Below are 19,698 nucleotides of genomic sequence, written 5' to 3' on the forward strand. Positions count from 1 at the left end.
TTCCGCCGTATCGGGTCATGATTCGAGGAATGCCGGAGACCTGCAGTTGCCGATACGAGGCTATCGGGAATGAATGCGCGAACGGAAAAGCAATCATGTCGATGGGCTTCGGTCACATGGTTTCGTATGTATATCTCAGCTGCGCGGTGAAATTGCCAATATAGCTGCTGCATAAGTCGGATGGAGCTGAAGATGCTGCACGGTCCAGTCGTTCGTTCTGAGTCAAGGAAGCAGGGATTTCTGGATCGGCAGTGAGGAGGGCTGACCATTAACCATTGGGTCCTGATCTGCAGAATGGCTGATTGTGATTTCCTTCAGTGAATTCCGACCGATTGGATGGCGAGATCATCCCTATATTACTGATAATCACAGCCTTCTGAAGTGTTACGAGGGATGCGCAAGGAGATTGACGTTCTAGGGCCGACCAACCACCAAGCAAATTACAACATGAGCCGTGAAGCAGATTAACTCTATACATCTATGTATGTGTGTTCTTTATATACATTACTCAACTCTCTCTTGCACCAGTACAGCAATTACAGACAGCCTCCATCCCCGCCGAACCCCTCACGCAACAGGCGCATAAAAGCTAAACTTTCCGGTGGGATCATACTTCTGCTTCAACGCCTGCAACCGCTGCTGCCGCCAGCCCTCACTCCCGTACAACTCCCGCGGCGACTCCGTGCCATACGCATAGTTAACATACGCGCGGATCTCCGGGCGGCCGGTCGCGTTGAACAGAATCTCGCGGAGCTGCTGACCCAGGCTGTTGGCCTTCTGGTCCAGCTCGTCCCCGTCGGGGAAGTAGTTGATCATCGGGGCGGCGAGGAGGTTCTCGGTCCGAAAGGCGAAGGCGCTGGAGGCGCTGTCGACGGCGTGCACGCCCTGCGCGGAGTAGCCCTCGAACATGAAGATGGAGTTGTTGAACGGGGAGGCGCCGCGCGTGGCATCCGCGTAGACGTCCCAGGCCCGCTTCTGGGCTGCCACGTCGTACGCCTCGAGGTAGATCGGGAAGCGCGGGTTGGCCATGCCCATTTTCTGGCAGGGCGGGGAGTCGACGGCAATGCTGGTCCAGCCGGCCAGGTCCTTGTAGGTGCCGTTGGCGGGGGTCACGGAGATGGGGCCCAGCGCGTGGAAGGGAGCGCTGTAGGTGGAGTCGACGGCGGTGACGCCTTCTTGGATGAGGTAGAAGACGATGACGGGCTTGAGGGAGGTTAGTTTGGAGGTTGGGTGAGTGGAATGCGGAGGGACGTACGTTATTCGGGTCCGCGTCGGCATTGTTCATCCAGTAGGACCAGTTGATCACGCCCTCAGGCTGTGTGCCGTTCTTCAAGAGGTAGTCGTTTGTCGCCTGGTAGACGGCCTCGACCTGGTCGCCTCTGAAGATGATGGTCTCGATGGCCCAGTCGCGGTGCTCGATGTCGTAGATCTTTGAGGTCAGCGAGGTGACGATCCCGAAGTTGTGGCCCGCGCCCTTGACGGCCCACCAGAGGTCGGAGGTTTCGTCGATGGTGGTCAGCGTGCCGTTGGCCAGCACGATGTTCATCGAGACGAACTGGTCGGCGACGAGGCCGTGGTGGCCCTGCAGCCAGCCGTGGCCACCTCCGAGAGCGGGGCCCAGGAGACTGACACATTCGCAAGTGCCAGTCACCGTCTGCTTGCCGGCGGCCCACAGCTCGTCCGTCACAATCTTGGACATGGTGCCGCCACCGAAGGTCGCGGTCTGGCCATCAGCGGCGACCTGGACGCTGCTCAGCTGGCCCATGTAGATGGCGATCCCGTAGTCCATCTTGCCCAGCGATGTGAGAGCCCCGTGGACGCCATTGTAGGTCAGGAAGGGGATTTCCTTCTTGTTGGCATATTGCACCTGTACATCGTCTTGGTCAGTATGTCATCCTGATAGTCGTGGACTAAGACGGGCATACAATCTCGGCAACGTCATTCTCCGTGCCTGGCACAAAGACAATGTTCACCTCGGGCTCCTCGAGCACTGACCAGCGGGTGGTCACATTGGTGAATTCACTGGAACCCGGGCAGTAGACCTGCGCGGTGCTCGACAGCTTGGCTCCGAGAGCCTTGAAGTCGGCATCGCCTGAGTGGCAAGCCCCCTCCGACCCATCGGCCGCACGAGGCAGGGAATGACAGGCTGCCGACAACGCCCACGTGGCGACAACCGTCACGAATTCCAGCTTGAACCGATACATTGTGTGCAGATACCGGATGGCAAGCCAAGGGATAAGGAGAACAAGCAAAGATGACAACGGGCGACGGGTGTTGAGGATCGTCGCTGTAGAGAATCCTCCCCGGGGGGCGAGACGAGTTTATTTCTAATATTCGTGGCAGCCAGGCTCCACTCGACCGAAATTGGGATTCGACTCAGGATTGTGTTCCTGACTGGATTCAGTCTTATGATCCGAGTTCCTGGAGTAGCACCGGAGATATATCTGAGTGTGTAACTCCCCGATAACCAGGATTAGGCTGAAAAGTTGCTGATGGGGTGGTGGTGGATGGGGGGTGGATGGAAGCCCGGATGTGGTGGTGGCCCTAACTGACCATCGAGCTGAATGGGGGAATGGCATGCTCCACACTCATCATCCAACCATGGAACAAATCCCCTCGGGGATGACGGAAGGCTGCGGAACTGGTCGATCACTTGCTTCTTCAGGACTGATGAGTGGACACCCTATCTAATGTTGAGTGGGGCGCTGGATTCTCCGTGATTTAACCTTGTGCTTGTGCCTCCAACCGAGGTCTGTTCTGGCCTTTGTTAATATGCACAACTGAATAAAACTCCAATTTCCAGGTTATAGACTTCATCCTCAAACTTTGATACCCGCCACTGGAACACGGCCAATCATTGCATAATATCTCTGAGTTGTAATTCGGCCAGGAACAGAATAGAGTGCAAGCACTGGCCAGATGTATGCCCTCGCAGCGAAGTGGCCGTCCACACGGAGTTCAGGTCGTTCTTGTGCGTACCTGGCGACTCAAAAATAGGACAGCGCACCCACGTTACATTTGCCACCAGGTGTTCCTGAGTTTCGTGATCCAATAGCCGAATCCAAACTCCGAACCACACACCGGCTTGTGCAATGCTGCTGCATGACAACAGCCACATCCGTTCTTATACTCAACAGATCGCGCTTCTCTAGTCCACTCCCAAAACAAATGAAGACGTTTGCCCTGTCATATCCCCCCAGTACCTTACAGATCTTGTTCGCATTGTAGATCGAACTCCGCCCGCAGGACATGTGGACTCTTCTGGAGGCGCGGGATGCCGCCTCCAAGGCGGCCTACAACACCAACGTCCAGCTCTGGACCATGTACGCCATCGGCGTGGCCGTGACGATGCTGCGGACCTGGTCGCAGGCTAGAGTCTTGGGCTGGAGGCATTTGCGCCTGGACGATTATCTCGTGTGGGTTGGGATTGTGCGTACAATCCTTTCTGCTGGATTGAATAAAAAAGCTGACATGATTTGCAGTTGTTCTACACGGCGCAGGTCTCTCTGGCCTACAACGTGGGCGCGGTGGCCCATGGTTTGGCCAACAACAGCATGACCGACGCTCGACGGGCGGCGCTGGCGCCTGAGAGTCCCGAGTATCATGCCAGGTTTGTCGGTCGATCCACGTCCATGCTGCACGGTTCACTGATCTGTCATGCCAGGGTGATCGGCTCGAAGATCCAACTGGCGGGTTGGGCCACCTATTCAGCATTGATCAGCTTTCTCAAGCTGTCCATGCTAGCCTTCTATACACGGTTGATGGTGAGCACCACACCTGTTACCCTGGTCTGCGATCACAACTAATGTGAATGACACAGAACGGCCTCGGTCGGCGATATCGCATTCCCATCTACATTGGGTTTGTGCTGGTGGTTGGAAGTTTTCTCGCCAGCATCATCACAATCCTCGCGTCATGCCGCCCACTTCACAAGAACTGGCAAATCTACCCTGATCCCGGCAGTAAGTCCCACCTCGATCACAATCAGAAATAAAACTACTGATAACGACGATCAGACGTCTGTCAACCCGCTATTTCCATGCCCGTCGTCGCCATAACATTCGCCTCCAACCTCCTCACCGACCCGTACCTGATCCTCCTCCCGATCCCCATGCTGTGGGGTTCCAGCCTGAAAGTCATCAAAAAGATCGCGGCGACCATCATCCTGAGCGCGGGAATCTTCATTCTCGTCTGCGCGACCCTCAAGGCCGTCTTCATCATAGTGGTGAGTCTTACTCCGTCCTTACTCCAAGCCTCCCGGGAACCCTAACTCCCGCCCAGGAACAAGACAACGGCGCCTCCCTAGCCGAAGAATGGGGCACGCGCGAGACCTTCGCGGCGGTGATCACCACGAACCTCCCGATGGTCTTCCACCTGCTGCGCACCTGGCTGGCGCGCGCCTTCGGTAGCGCCTTCCAGTCCTCGCAGAAGAGCTACAAGAACCCGTCCGGCTTTCAAACCATCGGGGGTGGCGGAGCTGGCCCAGGCGGCTCCTCGAGCCGCAACCGCGGCAAAGCCTCGGATCCGATCACGATCGGGCTGACGTTCACGGAGAGCGAGGAGCGCATGATGGACGATGTGAAGATGCAGGCGCTCAAGGCGTATCCTGCGCCGGTTGCACCCCATCCAGGTGCTGAGAACGGGGCGATCGTCGTCTCCAACCAGATCGAGATCACGCATGAGACGTGGAGTAGCGCGCATAGTGATGTCGAGGCCGCAGGGAGGACGACGCCGCATGCACCGGAGGAGAGTTGGTTGCGCTAGGCTGGCCTGGAGCATGGTCCTCGACCGAGGACGGTTTCCTTTCTTTCGTGTACATACTTTTCACCATACGATTTTTCTCATCCCTTTTCATCTTTTTTTTTTCTTCTGTAACATGCAGCGCACACTACAGCACGAGCGGAGGAGACCATAATTGCACCCTTAATCAAGTCTGTGCAGTCCGGTCCGCGCCGTCAGCACTAGTTTAATCTATCCGGCGGGGCGGCTACACTGAAAGCAGTATAGATTGTTGGGGTCAGTGTGGCACTGTGGATGCGATCTCGCCTACGGTCAACCACACCAAAGAATTCTCTGCCCTGGCTCGGTCCCGCCCTCTTCCGGGGTTCTTTCTGGGAAGGTTTGTTTCGGCCGGATGCCTGCGGTGTCGTTCATATCGGCTGGAGTAGTTTCCTGCTGCTCAGTGGGGTTGGCCCTGGCGCTCGGTGCAGGGTTTGTACAATTTGTCAGTATGTGCACAAAGGCAATGGAAAAATCAAATTCTGATGGCCAGAGAGCTTGTTCTGAAGAAAAACGCCGCAGACAAACTAGCAAGGATGCTGCATGCTGCAGAGTTTATTCCATCTAGCGCGAACTCTCGACGTGCCTTCGTCTCGAGTCCTAACCCCGTGTAACCCTTGCATAACCGCTGGAGTAGAAAATATCCTAATTCTCTGGGCAGCGCTCACGACTGCAGGATCAGAACTCCGTTGATGGCCAGACCATGTGTTGCGTGCCAAGGACAGTCTTGGCGGGCAGTGGACAGGAAAGATTCTGTGCGCCAGTCAGAATACAGATTGTAATGGACGGTGGGGCGCAGGTAATGGTCGATTAAATTGAGTTTCGATAGTGAGAAGGCCAGCAGGCGGCCACGTTCTGTCGGGCTCGTTGGTGCATTAGGTCGAAGCTTGCATCTGCTTGCTGCTTGGGAGTGGACAGGGGTTGGTTGTTTGGATATTGGGACAGCGGCGTGGTTTGGGTTCTTCACTGACTTAGGGCTTCAGGAGTGGATGCGAAGAGTACCCGGGTCTGCTAGGTTCACAGCTTGTCCAGAGCTTTACGTATTCATTGAAGGCCACAATATAGAATACATGGTTGACTCACCGATTTGTTAGTATCGGGCGTAGTCTCTATAATGTCGCGAGTTGTAGAAAAGCTGTTTGATACTCCAATTGTCGATTTCGCAGCGAACTTGGAGTTATGCCGCTGAGTTGTAAGTTTAGCTAGCTGGGGTGCGTAGGCATAGCCCTATCTTTCAAGAACTGCCTACCTAGGTCAAGAATATATTAGCGCTTGGATCAGCTTTCAGGCTTAATGACACCCCGACAGCAACAACAGATTACAAATTGGAAAGAAAATCTACAGAGAACCACATAATATCATTGAATAAACCCTTCTCAGGGCCGTTTTCATTTTTCTGTTTTCAGATTAGCCAGAGACCACCCGGCAAAACCCCATCCTCAACCCCAACCCAGTCTACCGCGGGTCCCGATCCTCCTCCCGAATATTCAAGAACTTGCTCGAGGACAAGCGCGGCCGGTACGGCGACGAGACATCGGAGTCCGTGTCGCTGACCCCCTCGATCTTCTCGCGCGGGACGCGGTCGCGCCACTGGCGGAGAATAAACAGGTCGTCCTCCTCGTGGAAGTGGGAGCGGCCGTTGTGGGTGAACTGGTCGACCTCGCCGTTGCCGGCCTCGCGGTACAGGCAGATCTCCTTGCCGGCCTTGATGACCCCGTGGAGGACCTGGGCCGTGTGGTTGAGGGCCCGCAGGCAATGGAATTCGTGCTGCATGACGCGCAGCGTCTCGCCCTGCCAGTCGATGGGGGTCGCGCTCGTCCACACGATGAGCACGACGAAGGTCGTGGTGCTCACGTGGGCGTGGTAGAGCTCGAACGGTTGCTCGATAGGGGCGGGCTGTGTGCGGAGTTCGTGACTTGTGAACCCGCGGGAGAGGGGGCCGAGCCGGGGTGGCGGGCTCGCTGGGCCTGCTTCCGGGGCTGGTGAGGCCTCCGGGCACGGTGAGCCCTCGGGGTGAAGGTCGAGGAGATCCTCGGCCTCGAAAAAGGGGGGCGAGGAGACCTCGGGCGTCGCGCGGGCCCGCAGAACTGGTATAGGAGTCCAGTTGAAGAACCGGGGTACATTGTCCTGCGACCCCAAGGTGCCCGAAGAGGTGCTCGAGAAGCCGTCGCCATGATAGTGAGGCTGGGGACAGGTACAGGTACAATACTCGCACTCCACGGTGTTGCTGCCCTCGGACGAGGTGCACGAGGTACACACCGACGAGGTACAGGTGCATTGCGGTCGGGGAGAGGTACAGTACTCCGAGGAGGTGTTCGATGAGCTCGCATCCTCAGACCCAGATGCATCCCCGGAGGGGCAGGCTGGGACCCCTATGTACACGTTGCCATTGATGACAAGGTTGCCCTCAACAACAATTCGGGGGAACTTCATGGCTGCGGGTGAGGGGTTCCGGTCTACAAAGGTGCTTGTAGATGTGGTAGTCATGGGTGTTGTGAGGATGGGGGGGTGGATGGGGGGGTGGATGGGGGGGTGGATGGGGGGGTGGATGGTTCCTAATCATAGATGGTCTTGGACTATTTATAGCATGGAATGGGCTTTCAGTGAGCTGGGCTTCAGGGCAATTTCTTTGTGGCTCTTATGGAGAAAGTTCTTTGCCTGCACTCGAATTAGTGGAGATATCCTGAACTTTGTGCGACCTTCTTTGATGGCAGTCCATCCCTGGATATGAGGTTTGTGATGATATACGACGGCAACGAAAGACTTTCGGAGCATTTCAGAATGCCTTTACGTAGCCATCAAGCTTCATGAAGACAAAGGAGATAAGAGGAAAGCGTAGTAGAGTGGAGCGGTATAGCTTTCGATATTCTCCTATAGCCAGACAATTCCAAGTCTGTCCAAAAAGCTGGATACTACCACAGGGCATGGGGCTGTTGCCGTTGATCCCGGCCAGTCCCCTCCTAAATAAAGATTTCAGCCATCAAATAAAGAGCATCGTAGATAAGGATTTCAACATATTACTAACTGAAAAAATTCAAAGACGATTGTTGTACCTGGGAAAAGAGTAGATACCAACTATGGAGGATATTGCTAATTGTGAATTGATTGTTACTGAAGTGTACATGTTAAATACCTCGTCGAGCCTTTGATCAGTGATCTTCATCATTACTTCCTAATTTCGTCTCATTCTTATAAATCTGGTTAGTTATGTATGATCTAGATTAGACGTAGGCTTGTACTTGACAACCAGATCTCTTCAGCAGGAGTGACCTTAACGGTATGTCTTTTTGTTGATAGTCAGTCCAAACCTATCATGCCTCCAACAGTATACATGTTTCCTCATATAGAACACATCAAAGTCCGCATACATTAGCTAAAATACAATCGAGAGTGAAGAGTTTGCTTTCGCCTTTCCTACTGCTTCAAACATTTACACTCTCTACTGATATCCTAGGCACAGACCACGCTGCTTCCATGCTGAGCCAGAAGGTCCCACTCCAGTCAAATGCTCATTATTGTATCCATCTTCTATGGCATTACACTCACGATCCTTTTGAGGTCTCCGGCTGCAGATCTCCGGCAGAATCCGTTTGATTAAAAGTCAAGAACGAACATTGTATAACAAACGAAACAATCGGCCCTAAAGACATGGAAAATATCCCGTTTCTATGTGTCAATGTTTGATATATTGACTTAGCTTTGAAGGTAGGTCTTGACATCATAGGTGAAAGACTCCGGATATTGATCACCAAGTAGAGTGAAATATCTTTCTAGATGTGTGTTACTGCACAATGCCTGAGATGCAGACAGATTCCCTTCTAGTCTCAGCTGAAAGTCTTCATAAAGGTCTTTCATAGAGTACAATATCATACCCTCTTATGATGATGTTCGAAAGCTCCACTAAGGGTGACTGTCAATTAGAACAAAGCAGATGTCACAGTCTCCTCTGAACCCACCGACACAAACACAAAGACACATTTGCCCACAACTCTGTATATAACCTCATCTTGACCCTTTGTACAACCAATTCCAACCGCCATTCCCCATGGATCCGGCCAAAACAATGGCCAAACCCGTACCAACTCCACCCCACCCACCTCGGCGCATGACCATGGCTACCCGTCCAGAGCCCCGCCCCACTGGCTTCACCCTCTCCACGAGGGACATGCACCTCATCACCAACCCTTTTCCCAGTTATGAGGTTGCCTTCATCCGCCTCAACCTCGCGACCACGCTGACTGTGGTGACGGTGCGCGAACCCGCTCTCTCCGTCATCCCGTGGGAATCGGAGCCGCTGTGCGCCCTGCTCGCCGAGTTCCGGCGGCTGCGGTTCTACCACCCGCAGGCCAAGCCCCTGTACGGCATCATCTACGCCGGCGACTGGATGCGTCTTTACCGTGAACGCATTGTGTCCCCGAATTGCCAGCCACCCGAGCCGAATTACTTCTATGTGCAGCTCGCCCCCGGGCGCGACACGCTGCATCGGATCCATGATGCCGAGCTGCTGTTCCGGTGGTTGCGGACGATTCCGCGGAATGAGGCGGAGTTGGTTGGTATTCCTGACAGTGAGTAGTAGGCTTGTGGTATCAAAGAAGGGAGGGGGGATGTTATGTTGCTGTTGGATGCAGTAGCGGTTTCCTTATGGTGACAGCCGTTTAGCCTGAAGGGGCTGGCGGGTATATACTCAGATACGAATAGAAAAAGAAAGACACAATGTCTTTGACTAGCATAAATCTCTTTACTCCAAATAGACATACAGACTGCGTTTCAGGCCCACCGTGAGCAGGTGGTCGATGAATTGCGCCGAAACCTTTACCTGTACCATCCCCAACGCTCTCCTGGCGGCAGAACGATTGCCCTAATTTTCCACGTCGCTTTGGCTGCAGCATGTAGATAAGCTTAACCACTTGCAGCTGTCTAGTAATCTACTGTGATCTACTGTCAGTATAGCACAAATCACCACACTGATTCCAGATTCCAATTCAAACATTTGCAACATAGTCCCACACCGAAATCATCCCTCATCTCAACCCAAGAAAATGCCCTCTTAAACCCTTCGTCCTTTTCTTCAACGCCATCCGCCACGCCCAACCCATCTACACCAAGCTCCAGGACGTATCCCACACAGAGGTGATCACCAGCAAAAGCCGAACGGAGTTCTCCCACGCCCTGCAGACCGAATACAAGAACATATTCGCCATCTACCGCACCTCAGCCAGCGGGGCCGTACGCCCCACCCAACACAGCATCCAGCCCCCATGCACCCGAAGCACAGTTCTCTAACATCGAGCAGGTAGCAGGCGCCTTCGACGCAGAATTCATCAACCGCCTCCCACCGAGCTGCAAGTACATAAGATCTCTTCAAGGATCGCACTAGGGAGTCGCAGTCTACACAATCAGCCGGGGCCCCACTAACCCTTGGCTGCCCAGACCCACGCGTCCATCATCCGCGACATCTTCACCGAAATCGCCACTACCTGCCCCGCAGCCATCGCCTGCATCGTCACCAACCAACCCGGTCAACTACAGCGGCGCGACGATCGTGCCGCTGTACAGCCAGGCGCAGCCGCCTATTCACGCCGACGAGGTAACTCGTGCTGGTCTTGTGCATCGTTCGTCTTTCCCTATCTTTTCCAAAGCATTAGCGGGAGAAAACACCTGAATACTAATTCTGTTACGAACAATTAGGCGTGCAATTCGGTGGCGACGAGACTGTCACGAGCAAGCAGGGAGCCGGGAGCGCCACGACGTGCATGGCGTATGCGGGGCTCCAGTTCGTCAAGGCTGTGCTGGCCGGGTTGCGGTGGGAGGATGTCACTGAGGAGGCTTTTGTGTATTTACCTGGTATTGAGGGGGAAGAGAGATGGCGGAGGAGCTTGGGATGGAGTACTTCGCTGTGCGGACGGTGCTGGGGCCGGAGGGTGCGAGCAGGGTTCTTCCGTTTGGTGATGTCGATGGCAAGGAGAGGGAGATGGTGGAGGTTGCGGTTCGGCAGCTGAGGACGAATATTGCAATGGGGTTGGGGTATATGCGGTGAGCTGACAGTTTTTCCAAGGGATTTAATTAAATCGGATAAAATAGGAAACTACACCTCATGCACTACTATCCAAGGAAAAAGATGATGTGGAGGGAGTATATTGCAGTTAACCAGAACTCAGATCCTATCGCAATTACAAATTGTCAATACCATCCACCTTCCTCCACTTTTCTCCCACCGATGCATAAAATGCAGTATGACAATGCCCGGTCACGAACATATACCGAACTATCTCAAACAGCTCGATTCCCTTGGATCAACCGCGTCCAGACCGGAGGCTGTCATGATTCTTAGCTGCATGCAGCATTTACTCGGTGTACAGGCAGCCGTTGGGGTTGGTGGTGGTCTCGACGCGGGCGGCGATGCCGACGCAGTCGCTGTTGCCGGCGGGGTTGCTCACGCCGGCGCTGGCCCAAATGCTCCAGGCGCCGTCGATGCTGTTGGGGCAGGCGATGAGGTCGCTGCCGCCGAACTGCAGGTGGTTGTTCTTGTCGATGGACCAGCCCTGGCGCTCCGCGTTCTTGGGGGCGGGCTGGGCGCCGGTCGTGTAGCCGATCTTACCCTGGCCTGATACGCATAGCTGTCAGTATTGGTGAAGGGTGGGGGGGGGGTTTATGAATAGTCCGGCAAAAAGAGAGCAAGAGGACGTACCCATGCCCGAGCGGTCGACGTAGAACTCCTGGGGAGTGGCGGACTGGTCGTACAGGTACAGAGCGCCGTCCTGGATGTAGAAGGTGGCGGTCTGCTCCTTGGGGCGGGCGCAGCTGGCGTTCTGGCTAGGGAGGCCGGCGAAGAGGCTGCTCTTGGCCGCGGTGAAGGGCTGGTACTGCACGGCGCTGCCGGAGTGGATGGAGACGATGCCGAAGGTCTGGCTCTGGGAGGAGGCGTCGGTGGCCGGGAGAGCGGCGGCGGTGGCAGCGGCCGAGGCGGCGAGGACGATGTTCTTGAGCTGCATGGTGGTGGTTGGGGTTGGATTAAAAGTGATTAGAGGGTAATGTGGTTGTGCAGTGTAGGGGAAGTGTTGATGATGATGTTGATGATGATGATGATGACGAGAAGGGAACGAGGAGCCGGATAGACGGGCCCTTTATATCTTCCAGAACAGCTGTGAAGCCATGACCACCTTGTCCAACCCAGTACAGCCAGTCATTATTTCTCATTATTTCCTGCAGCTGCAACCAGGATCTATGCTGTCATTGTCTCTCAGCCAGTCCGTACTATTCATTGAATCATTCAGGGTCCTCCAGCCCCAAATTTAGCGGCGGGTGGGGCGTGACCAAGGGATGCCCTAATTGGTGAGGAGTCGGCCCATGTGGGCGAGACATTCGGCCTTGGAGGGCCATTGGCATTTCAGAAATAGCAACCCCCGGTTGCTGTCCCCGTTTTTCTGCTCTGGCAAGACTTTGAGATCCGACCCACACTACAGACATTGTCTCATTTGAAGAATTGTTGATGGTCGATGGGCTGTTTTCCTCCCCCTCGCAGCCGCAGCCGAGGTACGGTTGCCTTAGTCAAAGTGGCTGCTGGGTTGCAGCCGGTTACATGCAGCATTGCCTTTGCTGCAATTATTCTCAGCTCCGTGAATAATACTGCTACCTGCCACTGAGACGGCCACTGTTCTTTCACAGCGACCTGGATGAGGCGAATGATTGTCTCACGAGGCAGGACTTCAGGACCGGAAGTGAGGATGAATTCAATAGTCTGTCAGAATGTCAATCTGATCGATCGAGGATCGCCTCTAGCGATTTCCTCAGTACGGAGTGTAAGAACCTTGATAGGTGCCCATCCAATCTACACCTGGCATGAGTCCGGTGGTGGCTTAGCCGTTGGCGGGCGTCTTCGTGGAAATCGGGGATTCCCGCGTTTTCCCCCCCCAAAGGGGGTTATGAGGTAATGAGTGCGGGACAGCCACCCCCACATTTGTCTCGGAACATCGAAGATCATGGATGAGTTAGAGTACCTTCAGTGGCAATTGAGGTGGTTTCCACCCCTCTTTTTCCTGAAGAAGATTCGGCCGGGGGAGAGTGCTGCCGCTGGATTGCATACACCAACGAAAATGTTCAGCAGACATGCTATATGGTCTGTTTAGGCAGAAGCATAAACGCCTCCTGACCAGGAATTGAACCACACCTTTAGAATGAGATGCGAATACGATAGTTAATTCTGCACCGAATATGCCCGTGTCTTTGCCAGTTGCCACAAACAATGCGATCCCCAAAATAGCACGCTGGCCTCATGTGTCCTGCAGGTCTTGGCGGGGTCAAATTGACCATCAGGTGAAACAATGACAATCTCCGCCCGGCGCCCTTTCCAATGCGTCCAATTCAGGGTGTCTCTCTTATGCATAATCCACCCCGTCGACGTCCGTAGCTTGGTGCATGAAAACAACGTACAGCATACTTACTTTCCTCGCATATGAGGCCTTTCAGCTCTACCCTTTTGGTTGTGTGAGGGGCAGCTGGCTGCGCTACTTGAGATACATCGTGTATTCATCGTACGAAGCTTCACTCTTCTCCCTTGTCAATCCCCCTGGTGTCTTACTTTTCAGTCTATATTCTCTAGCGAGCGGGGTTTGGAGACGAGGTCTGAGAATCTCCCGACTATCGACATGTTTCTCATGTCCGGGCTGCACGACCTAATCCGACCAGCACATTCAACTCCCAAAATCATGATCACCATTACGCTAGCGACAGGTCGACATGCAATTTCGGTGATTTGCTGTTGGAATGTCTCACTCACTTTCCGCACCCTGTCTGGGAATGGAGAAACGGGAGCCGTTGGTTGATGGGGATTGTCCGATCGTCCATTTCCACCGCGCACCGCAATGTGACTAAAATGAATGCATATTGTCTCAGAATATCAGGCCTTGAGCTACAGTTCGAAGGTTGGACTTGGAGGTTCTGGAAGCACCTACAGGACTAGTGAGGCGACCGTTTTCTTAATAGTCTCAAACAACATGATCATGGGTCGGCCCGAGCGAGCCCCTGACTCTGCTTTGCGCCGGAGTCAGCTTTCCAGAGTCAGCTACCACTCTATCCCCCGACGAGTGATTCTATAAGACTAGAACATGGGTGTGCTGGTACTCCGACCTTTGCCTTGTCTGTCTGGTGTCGCTATACGTTGGTAGTGAGTGCATTGCTTGAATCGGCGATGATTCTGATTTTGATTCTTCTGGGTTTCCAAGTTGCTGCTGCCCAACCATTTCCGAAAGGCTAGCTAACAAACTAACAATTGAAAGAGTGTTTCGGAGAACAGATCAAGCAGGTCTTGCTCGTCGTAGCGCAGTACTGCTTGCTGATCATCGTTGTAGTAAGCGTTCACACTGCTGCTCTGTTTCTATGGTGTCTGCGTACTTCTGTCTAACTAAGCATAAGCATGACGCATAATATGTAGCCTACCGTACCTGATGCAGAGTCGATCTCTAGCCTGGCACGTCTACCTCGCTAGTCCCTTCATAGTGAACGCACCTGAAGGAAATCATTGCCGCACCCAAGCTCCCAAATGCCATGAATTGCATAGCAGGTACCCGACTTATGAGAGACACATGCTTGTTGCAGTAGAGGCTTATTCAGTCTTTAGGCCAAACCTTCCTTCTCAAGATAACTGGTGTTAACACCTTCGTGTGGGAAATACTCGCTCCCCACCCCGACCGCTCTTGTTCTTCTCGAATTCAGCAATCCGCCATATACCACAGAAGCGGATACAGATACAGCGCAATCAAATAACAATTTGGGCACAACATGAACTTCACTGACGACGATCACATGCTCCAGACAACCGCTGGCCCCTTGCTCTCCCCAAAATGGAGAATAACTTACAGATGGTGTCGACTCAATAATGGTGCGTAAGCGCGCCTTCAAGTTGCCCGAGCGTCTTGCTTATTCCGACTTACCCGGTAAGCACCAACCCTCACCACTTCTATGGAGTGTTCTCGCTTACAATTCATCAACAGTATCGACGTACACGGTCGGTCTGCCAAGTAAGAGACGTATGCAGCTGCACAGTCACCCGGGTCTATTGGACAGGATATGCCACCGAAGCTGCACCGTCTGGCGATGCTCCCATACGTGGGGCACTAGATAACAGACCAGCGCGTAAGTGATCGTGAGCCACTATGCCTATGTATGCTAAAGCCCCTGCTCAGTCAATTCAGATGAGAGCTCAGGCTGGCTGGTACACCCAGCCCAGCCGAGTGCGGCTTATCTTTTCCGATCTAATCGCAACCAGTGCCGAAAGCAATCTCTGACCAATGACAGCAGCCGGGATCCGGCACGAGGAAGCCATGCGATTGGTCGCACGGCGAGTGAGTCAAAGAAGGGCTTCTCCGAATTGGAGAAAGTGGAGACATCGGTTTCCCCAACCCAGGACAGAATTTGCGCGTGCGGCGCTGCTTTGGCTTTTGCGCGGGTATCGGCCGACATTCGTGCTGCCCTTGATATTCGATCAAGTCATCTGGCATCGAATATCGGGACTGGGGAGTGCGATAGGTTGACAGCATGAGGCCAGACACCCTGCAGCAACAGGCCACTTGTATAGCGCCATGAGTCTACAAGTGGGCAAGGAATGCGGAGGGAGGTGCCAACTCCGGAGGGCAGCTCAGGCCTCATTATCTGGCGCCCTCGGAGAACATCCCGAAGGAAGATTTCTCCAATTTGGTGTTGTGTGCTTTTCCTCCACAAATCCACCGGCGTCATCCTTTCTTAAATAACTTCCACATCCCTGCTTCCTCGTAAAGGTCTGGTGACGAGGGACGACGACATATGTGCTGACACACATAAACCCAACCTGCTCCCCACATGCACACGCTCAGATACACCAGTGCACTCGGATACGGACCATCACAGTGAGAATCACAAATGCCTCAAGATCCCCCCTCGGACACCCCGCGGGGTCCCCTCGACGATTCGGGCTCGTCAACCACCGGCACCGTCTTCCTGCCCGAAACCGGCACAACCACACCCACCAACGCCTACCTCGCCGAGGACGAAAAGGGCGCTGTCGGCTTCGACCCCTCGACGCAGGAGATCCAACAGCGCTACCTCGAACTCAACACGCCGCTGCCCACCCCGTGCATCACGCTGCCGCCCGGCCCCAACCAGTCCGCCCCGCCCGACCCGCCGAACCTCGAGAAATACATCTCCCCGTTCCTGTGGCCGAAATGGCGCAAGTCGATGATGACCTGGATCGCCTGCGCCGTCACCGCGCTGGCCGGATACTCCGCAGGCGAGGTCAGTCCCGCCTCGAGCGTGCTGACGGCGGAGTGGGGGGTCAGCGCGGTGGTCTACAACCTGACGATCACCGTGTTCTGTATCGGGTTTGCCCTGGCGCCGATGGTGCTGGCGCCCTTCTCGGAGATCAACGGGCGGCGGCCGATTTTCGTGGCTAGCGGGATTCTGTTCACTGGTGGGTGGTTCCCCTTCCCTTGCGAGATAAGCTACATCAGTATTATAATAGTGGCAACTCATCCCGCTAACTTCTCGTCTCTCATGCAGCATCCCTCCTCGCGTGCGGCGGCACCCACATCTTCGGCGGCCTCCTCGTGGCGCGGATCCTGCAGGGGATCGGGGCGTCGACCTTCTCGACGATGGTGGGCGGGGTGATCAGCGACATCTACCACGCGGAGGACCGCAACACGCCGATGGCGCTGTTCTCCGGGGCGGCGCTGTTCGGCACGGGGCTGGCCCCGCTGATCTCGAGCGCGATCGTCCACCACACGACCTGGCGGTGGGTGTACTACTCGCACGCGATCGTGGCCGCCTTCTTCGTGGTGGTGATCTTCTGCTTCTTCAAGGAGACGCGCGGCAGCGTGCTGCTGAGTCGGAAGGCGCAGGCGATCAACCGGTACTACGAGCAGCTGGAGGCGGCGGGCCACTTCGGGGTGATGCTGGAGGAGGGGAAGGTCCGGCGGATTCGCTGGCGGGTCAAGAGTGACGAGGAGCGTGTGTCGCTGGTCAAGATGATCGGGGTCTCGGTGTATCGGCCTTTTCGTGCGTTGCCCTTGTCGTCTCTGGTTCGGAACAGAATGTCCTGTGGTGCTAACGCTGGCGAACAGATATGCTGGTCAGCGAACCGGTCGTCTTCTTCTTCTCGCTCTGGGTCTCGTTCAGCTGGGCGGTGCTGTACCTGCAATTCGGCTCCATCCCGCTGGTCTTCCGCACCAATCATGGCTTCAACATCGAGCAGACCGGCGCTGTCTTCACCTGTATGCCTCTCCCCATGCCTATCCCAACCAGTCCGTCCCCATGCTAACATCCTCGAGCAATGTGCGTCGGCGCCCTCCTCATCACGGTGATCAGCATCTACCAGGACAAAATCGCCCACCACTACAACCTCCTCCCGCGCACCCCGGAGGCCCGCCTGTATTTCGTGTGTGTGGAGGCGGTGCTGATGCCCATCGGCCTGTTCTGGTTCGGCTGGACCTCGTACTCGTCCATCGCGTGGATCTCCCCGACCATGGCGATCGGGTGCGCCACCATGGGCATCTTCGCCGTCTACCTGGCCGTCTTCAATTATCTGGCCGACACCTACCACCGGTTCGCCAGTTCGGCCATCGCCGCGCAGTCGTGCTGTATGTTCCCTGCCTCTGCTGTCAACCCCAGATGGGGATTAACTAACGGGAAATGGAAACAGGCCGCAACCTCCTAGGCGGCGTCTTCCCGCTCGTCACCAACGCTCTGTTCACGAACGTGGGGTACCCCGGGGCGTCGAGTTTGTTGGGTGGTATTGTACGTTTCATCTCCGTTTCTTGATCGGGGGTTATAGGCGGAGTGCTAACTTTGTTGGCTACCTATAGGGAGCCGTCCTGGTCATCGTGCCCTGGGTGCTGGTCTTCTACGGGCCGAAGATCCGGGCCAAGAGCAAACTAGCCAGTCAATTGGCTCATTAAAAGTTTTTTGGTTTGAGTTACTAAAAAAGGGGGAAGTGTTGAGTCTTGCATAGCGTTTTCTTTCCATACATATATACAGGGATAGATGGGTGGACTGGGGTTCACTTAATAGATAGATGCATGGTGGTTATGATTAATGGTAATGAGAAGTGCGGTTACTCTTTACGGTTAAATTGCAGTTCCTTTGGGTGTATTGCTGCGGTGGCTACATGTATGAGGGCAGCGCCTGGCTTGTTGCCAGGTAGTACGGCAAGCTACTCGTGCCAATTTGTAATAACTCCATTTTCTATAGTATTTCTATATATAGTCTTACTGTCTAATAGACCGTCTTCTTCTCTAACTAATCTAACATAAAAATTATATACAAGATTTTCTAATGTAGAACTCTAGTACGAAAATATTCAAGACTCTAATAGCCCTAATAATCCTAATATAACTTGAAGTTATATGATTTTGCTGAGGCTAAGCGGGCTTAAAAAGCTAACAATATAGTATTGCCAGCAGAATTGGAGTTATTGCAAATTGGAACGAGTAGCCCACCGTAGGCCGGGGCTGGATCATGTGACCGAGTTACACCATCTTCCCTTGACTTTCAGAGAACTGACAACGTGCTCAACGCGCTCTTCATGGGATATTGCTTTCAGCCTTGTGGCCTCGTTCAGCCAGGATTCAACCCTTGACAAATAAGAGCACATTTTCGTAACCCATATTACCAATCCAGCACCGTAGCCGCACCCCTGCCCATCGCACCAACAACTCCCCGTAGACAACAGGAGTGGTCGACATCTCTCCACATGTGGCGAGTGTATCCTTACCTAGTACTTCCGGTCAGGGCAGTAACCTCCGACCGCCAGTAAGGATAGGCGATAGAAGATCATCCAGCATGACCTGCAGCTCTGCTCACCTCTACATGACATGTGCATACAACTAGTATTATCTGCACTCAGTAGGTGCACCAAATCACCACACCAGCAACATGTACGTCTACAAAAGTCGACATATCACACCACCACCCCCCGAAATCGCACCAACCCGCCAACGCCGCACGTGCCTCCCCTAGACAAAAAAAAAGCACCCATGACGGTGAACGTGCTTTCGGCGGATGTCGTTCCTGCACAATGGCAAGAGGACCCAGGTGACTTGACGTCAAAAAACCGGGTCCAGAATGTTTGTGCGCGATATTTTTTTGGGCTGTGTATTGTCCAAGCGCAGACCGAAGACGGAGTGGGAGTGGGAGGGTTGAGGGTTGAGGGTTGAGGGTTGAGGTTTTGCTTTGCCGAAGGGGAAGGATCGTCGCTGGGGGTCGGTGGTGAGTGCACGGTTTGTATCTACTCCACTTGGTTGCAAGTGGGAGCCCCCGGCTGACGTCAAGGGTTTCTTTTCTCGAGGATTTACAATGAGGGTGAGGATTTGGGTTAAGTCTGGACTATGTTTGTTGCTTTGTTAATGGGAAATTGAGGCTAGATTTATTTGTTTCTACAGTATGCTTCGATATGGTCGGGTCGTATGGTTTGAGTTCAATGGTCCTGGGCCTGGCTGGGGAATAATCTGGGGGGAGGATTGTTTTTGTTTGGGGGGCCAAGGGGGGAAAGAAACTTCGAGGCATTTCGGTGAGCACCAAATAGCCAAAGTTCACCACTCAGCCTTATGAGAAACAAGAAATTTACCCCGGATGACTCTGCTCCCCCCGTTTTCCTTCCAATCAGACCCTCCACCGCCGAGGGGAGGAAAAGAGCGAAGAAAAACAGGGTCCAGGAACCCTGCGCTGACCATCACGGCATTAACATACACATGTACGTACTCATGGTAAATAATATGCGTACTAAGTCAATCGATGGCTCCCGGATAAACTACCCGTAGTGGTGGTCAGGCTGATCACTGGCTCTCCCGTACACGAACACCTCTTTGCTTACCCTGCATCAAGATTACGCAAACCCAGCCCAGCCAAGATCCGACCGACGAATCTGACGATCCTCATCTGCCTGCCCTGCACCCC

The 19,698-nt window shown here is 54.2% G+C and overlaps 7 protein-coding genes across 7 annotated transcripts; 4 read left to right on the forward strand and 3 right to left on the reverse strand.

Annotated features, from left to right (window-relative positions):
- Nucleotides 1–470: 470 nt before the first annotated feature.
- Nucleotides 471–2,503, reverse strand: BO72DRAFT_439141 (putative FAD-dependent oxygenase). The gene is made up of 3 exons (XM_040943401.1): nucleotides 1,926–2,503; nucleotides 1,256–1,867; nucleotides 471–1,203 (listed from the first exon to the last, which is right to left on the reverse strand). Exons 1-3 carry the CDS (start codon nucleotides 2,202–2,204, stop codon nucleotides 568–570), a joined length of 1,527 nt encoding a protein of 508 aa, XP_040796732.1. The 5' UTR covers nucleotides 2,205–2,503; the 3' UTR covers nucleotides 471–567.
- Nucleotides 2,504–3,176: 673 nt separating this feature from the next.
- On the forward strand, nucleotides 3,177–4,814 carry BO72DRAFT_452454 (uncharacterized protein). Its single transcript, XM_040945724.1, has 6 exons — nucleotides 3,177–3,429; nucleotides 3,483–3,610; nucleotides 3,665–3,764; nucleotides 3,821–3,962; nucleotides 4,017–4,225; nucleotides 4,282–4,814. The coding sequence occupies exons 1-6, from the start codon at nucleotides 3,250–3,252 to the stop codon at nucleotides 4,762–4,764; spliced, it is 1,242 nt and encodes a 413-aa protein (XP_040796733.1). The 5' UTR covers nucleotides 3,177–3,249; the 3' UTR covers nucleotides 4,765–4,814.
- A 1,420-nt stretch (nucleotides 4,815–6,234) lies between these two features.
- Nucleotides 6,235–7,266, reverse strand: BO72DRAFT_500760 (uncharacterized protein; the record flags this gene model as incomplete). Its single annotated transcript, XM_040948926.1, has 1 exon — nucleotides 6,235–7,266. The coding sequence occupies one exon, from the start codon at nucleotides 7,264–7,266 to the stop codon at nucleotides 6,235–6,237; it is 1,032 nt and encodes a 343-aa protein (XP_040796734.1).
- Nucleotides 7,267–8,842: 1,576 nt separating this feature from the next.
- Nucleotides 8,843–10,778, forward strand: BO72DRAFT_462774 (uncharacterized protein; the record flags this gene model as incomplete). The annotated part of the gene is made up of 6 exons (XM_040946571.1): nucleotides 8,843–9,344; nucleotides 9,531–9,557; nucleotides 9,701–9,723; nucleotides 9,781–10,005; nucleotides 10,210–10,366; nucleotides 10,468–10,778. 6 exons carry the CDS (start codon nucleotides 8,843–8,845, stop codon nucleotides 10,776–10,778), a joined length of 1,245 nt encoding a protein of 414 aa, XP_040796735.1.
- A 345-nt stretch (nucleotides 10,779–11,123) lies between these two features.
- On the reverse strand, nucleotides 11,124–11,771 carry aspf34 (cell wall protein PhiA; the record flags this gene model as incomplete). Its single annotated transcript, XM_040948927.1, has 2 exons — nucleotides 11,124–11,383; nucleotides 11,468–11,771. The coding sequence occupies 2 exons, from the start codon at nucleotides 11,769–11,771 to the stop codon at nucleotides 11,124–11,126; spliced, it is 564 nt and encodes a 187-aa protein (XP_040796736.1).
- A 2,882-nt stretch (nucleotides 11,772–14,653) lies between these two features.
- On the forward strand, nucleotides 14,654–15,316 carry BO72DRAFT_462776 (uncharacterized protein; the record flags this gene model as incomplete). The annotated part of the gene is made up of 4 exons (XM_040946572.1): nucleotides 14,654–14,711; nucleotides 14,769–14,795; nucleotides 14,842–14,910; nucleotides 14,970–15,316. The coding sequence occupies 4 exons, from the start codon at nucleotides 14,654–14,656 to the stop codon at nucleotides 15,314–15,316; spliced, it is 501 nt and encodes a 166-aa protein (XP_040796737.1).
- Nucleotides 15,317–15,672: 356 nt separating this feature from the next.
- On the forward strand, nucleotides 15,673–17,702 carry BO72DRAFT_472243 (putative MFS multidrug transporter; the record flags this gene model as incomplete). Its single annotated transcript, XM_040947128.1, has 7 exons — nucleotides 15,673–15,744; nucleotides 15,799–16,219; nucleotides 16,309–16,803; nucleotides 16,869–17,018; nucleotides 17,076–17,384; nucleotides 17,447–17,541; nucleotides 17,610–17,702. The coding sequence occupies 7 exons, from the start codon at nucleotides 15,673–15,675 to the stop codon at nucleotides 17,700–17,702; spliced, it is 1,635 nt and encodes a 544-aa protein (XP_040796738.1).
- Nucleotides 17,703–19,698: the final 1,996 nt, after the last annotated feature.

The sequence above is a fragment of the Aspergillus fijiensis genome, assembly GCF_003184825.1.
Source record: "Aspergillus fijiensis CBS 313.89 unplaced genomic scaffold BO72scaffold_70, whole genome shotgun sequence".
Lineage (NCBI taxonomy): Eukaryota > Fungi > Ascomycota > Eurotiomycetes > Eurotiales > Aspergillaceae > Aspergillus > Aspergillus fijiensis.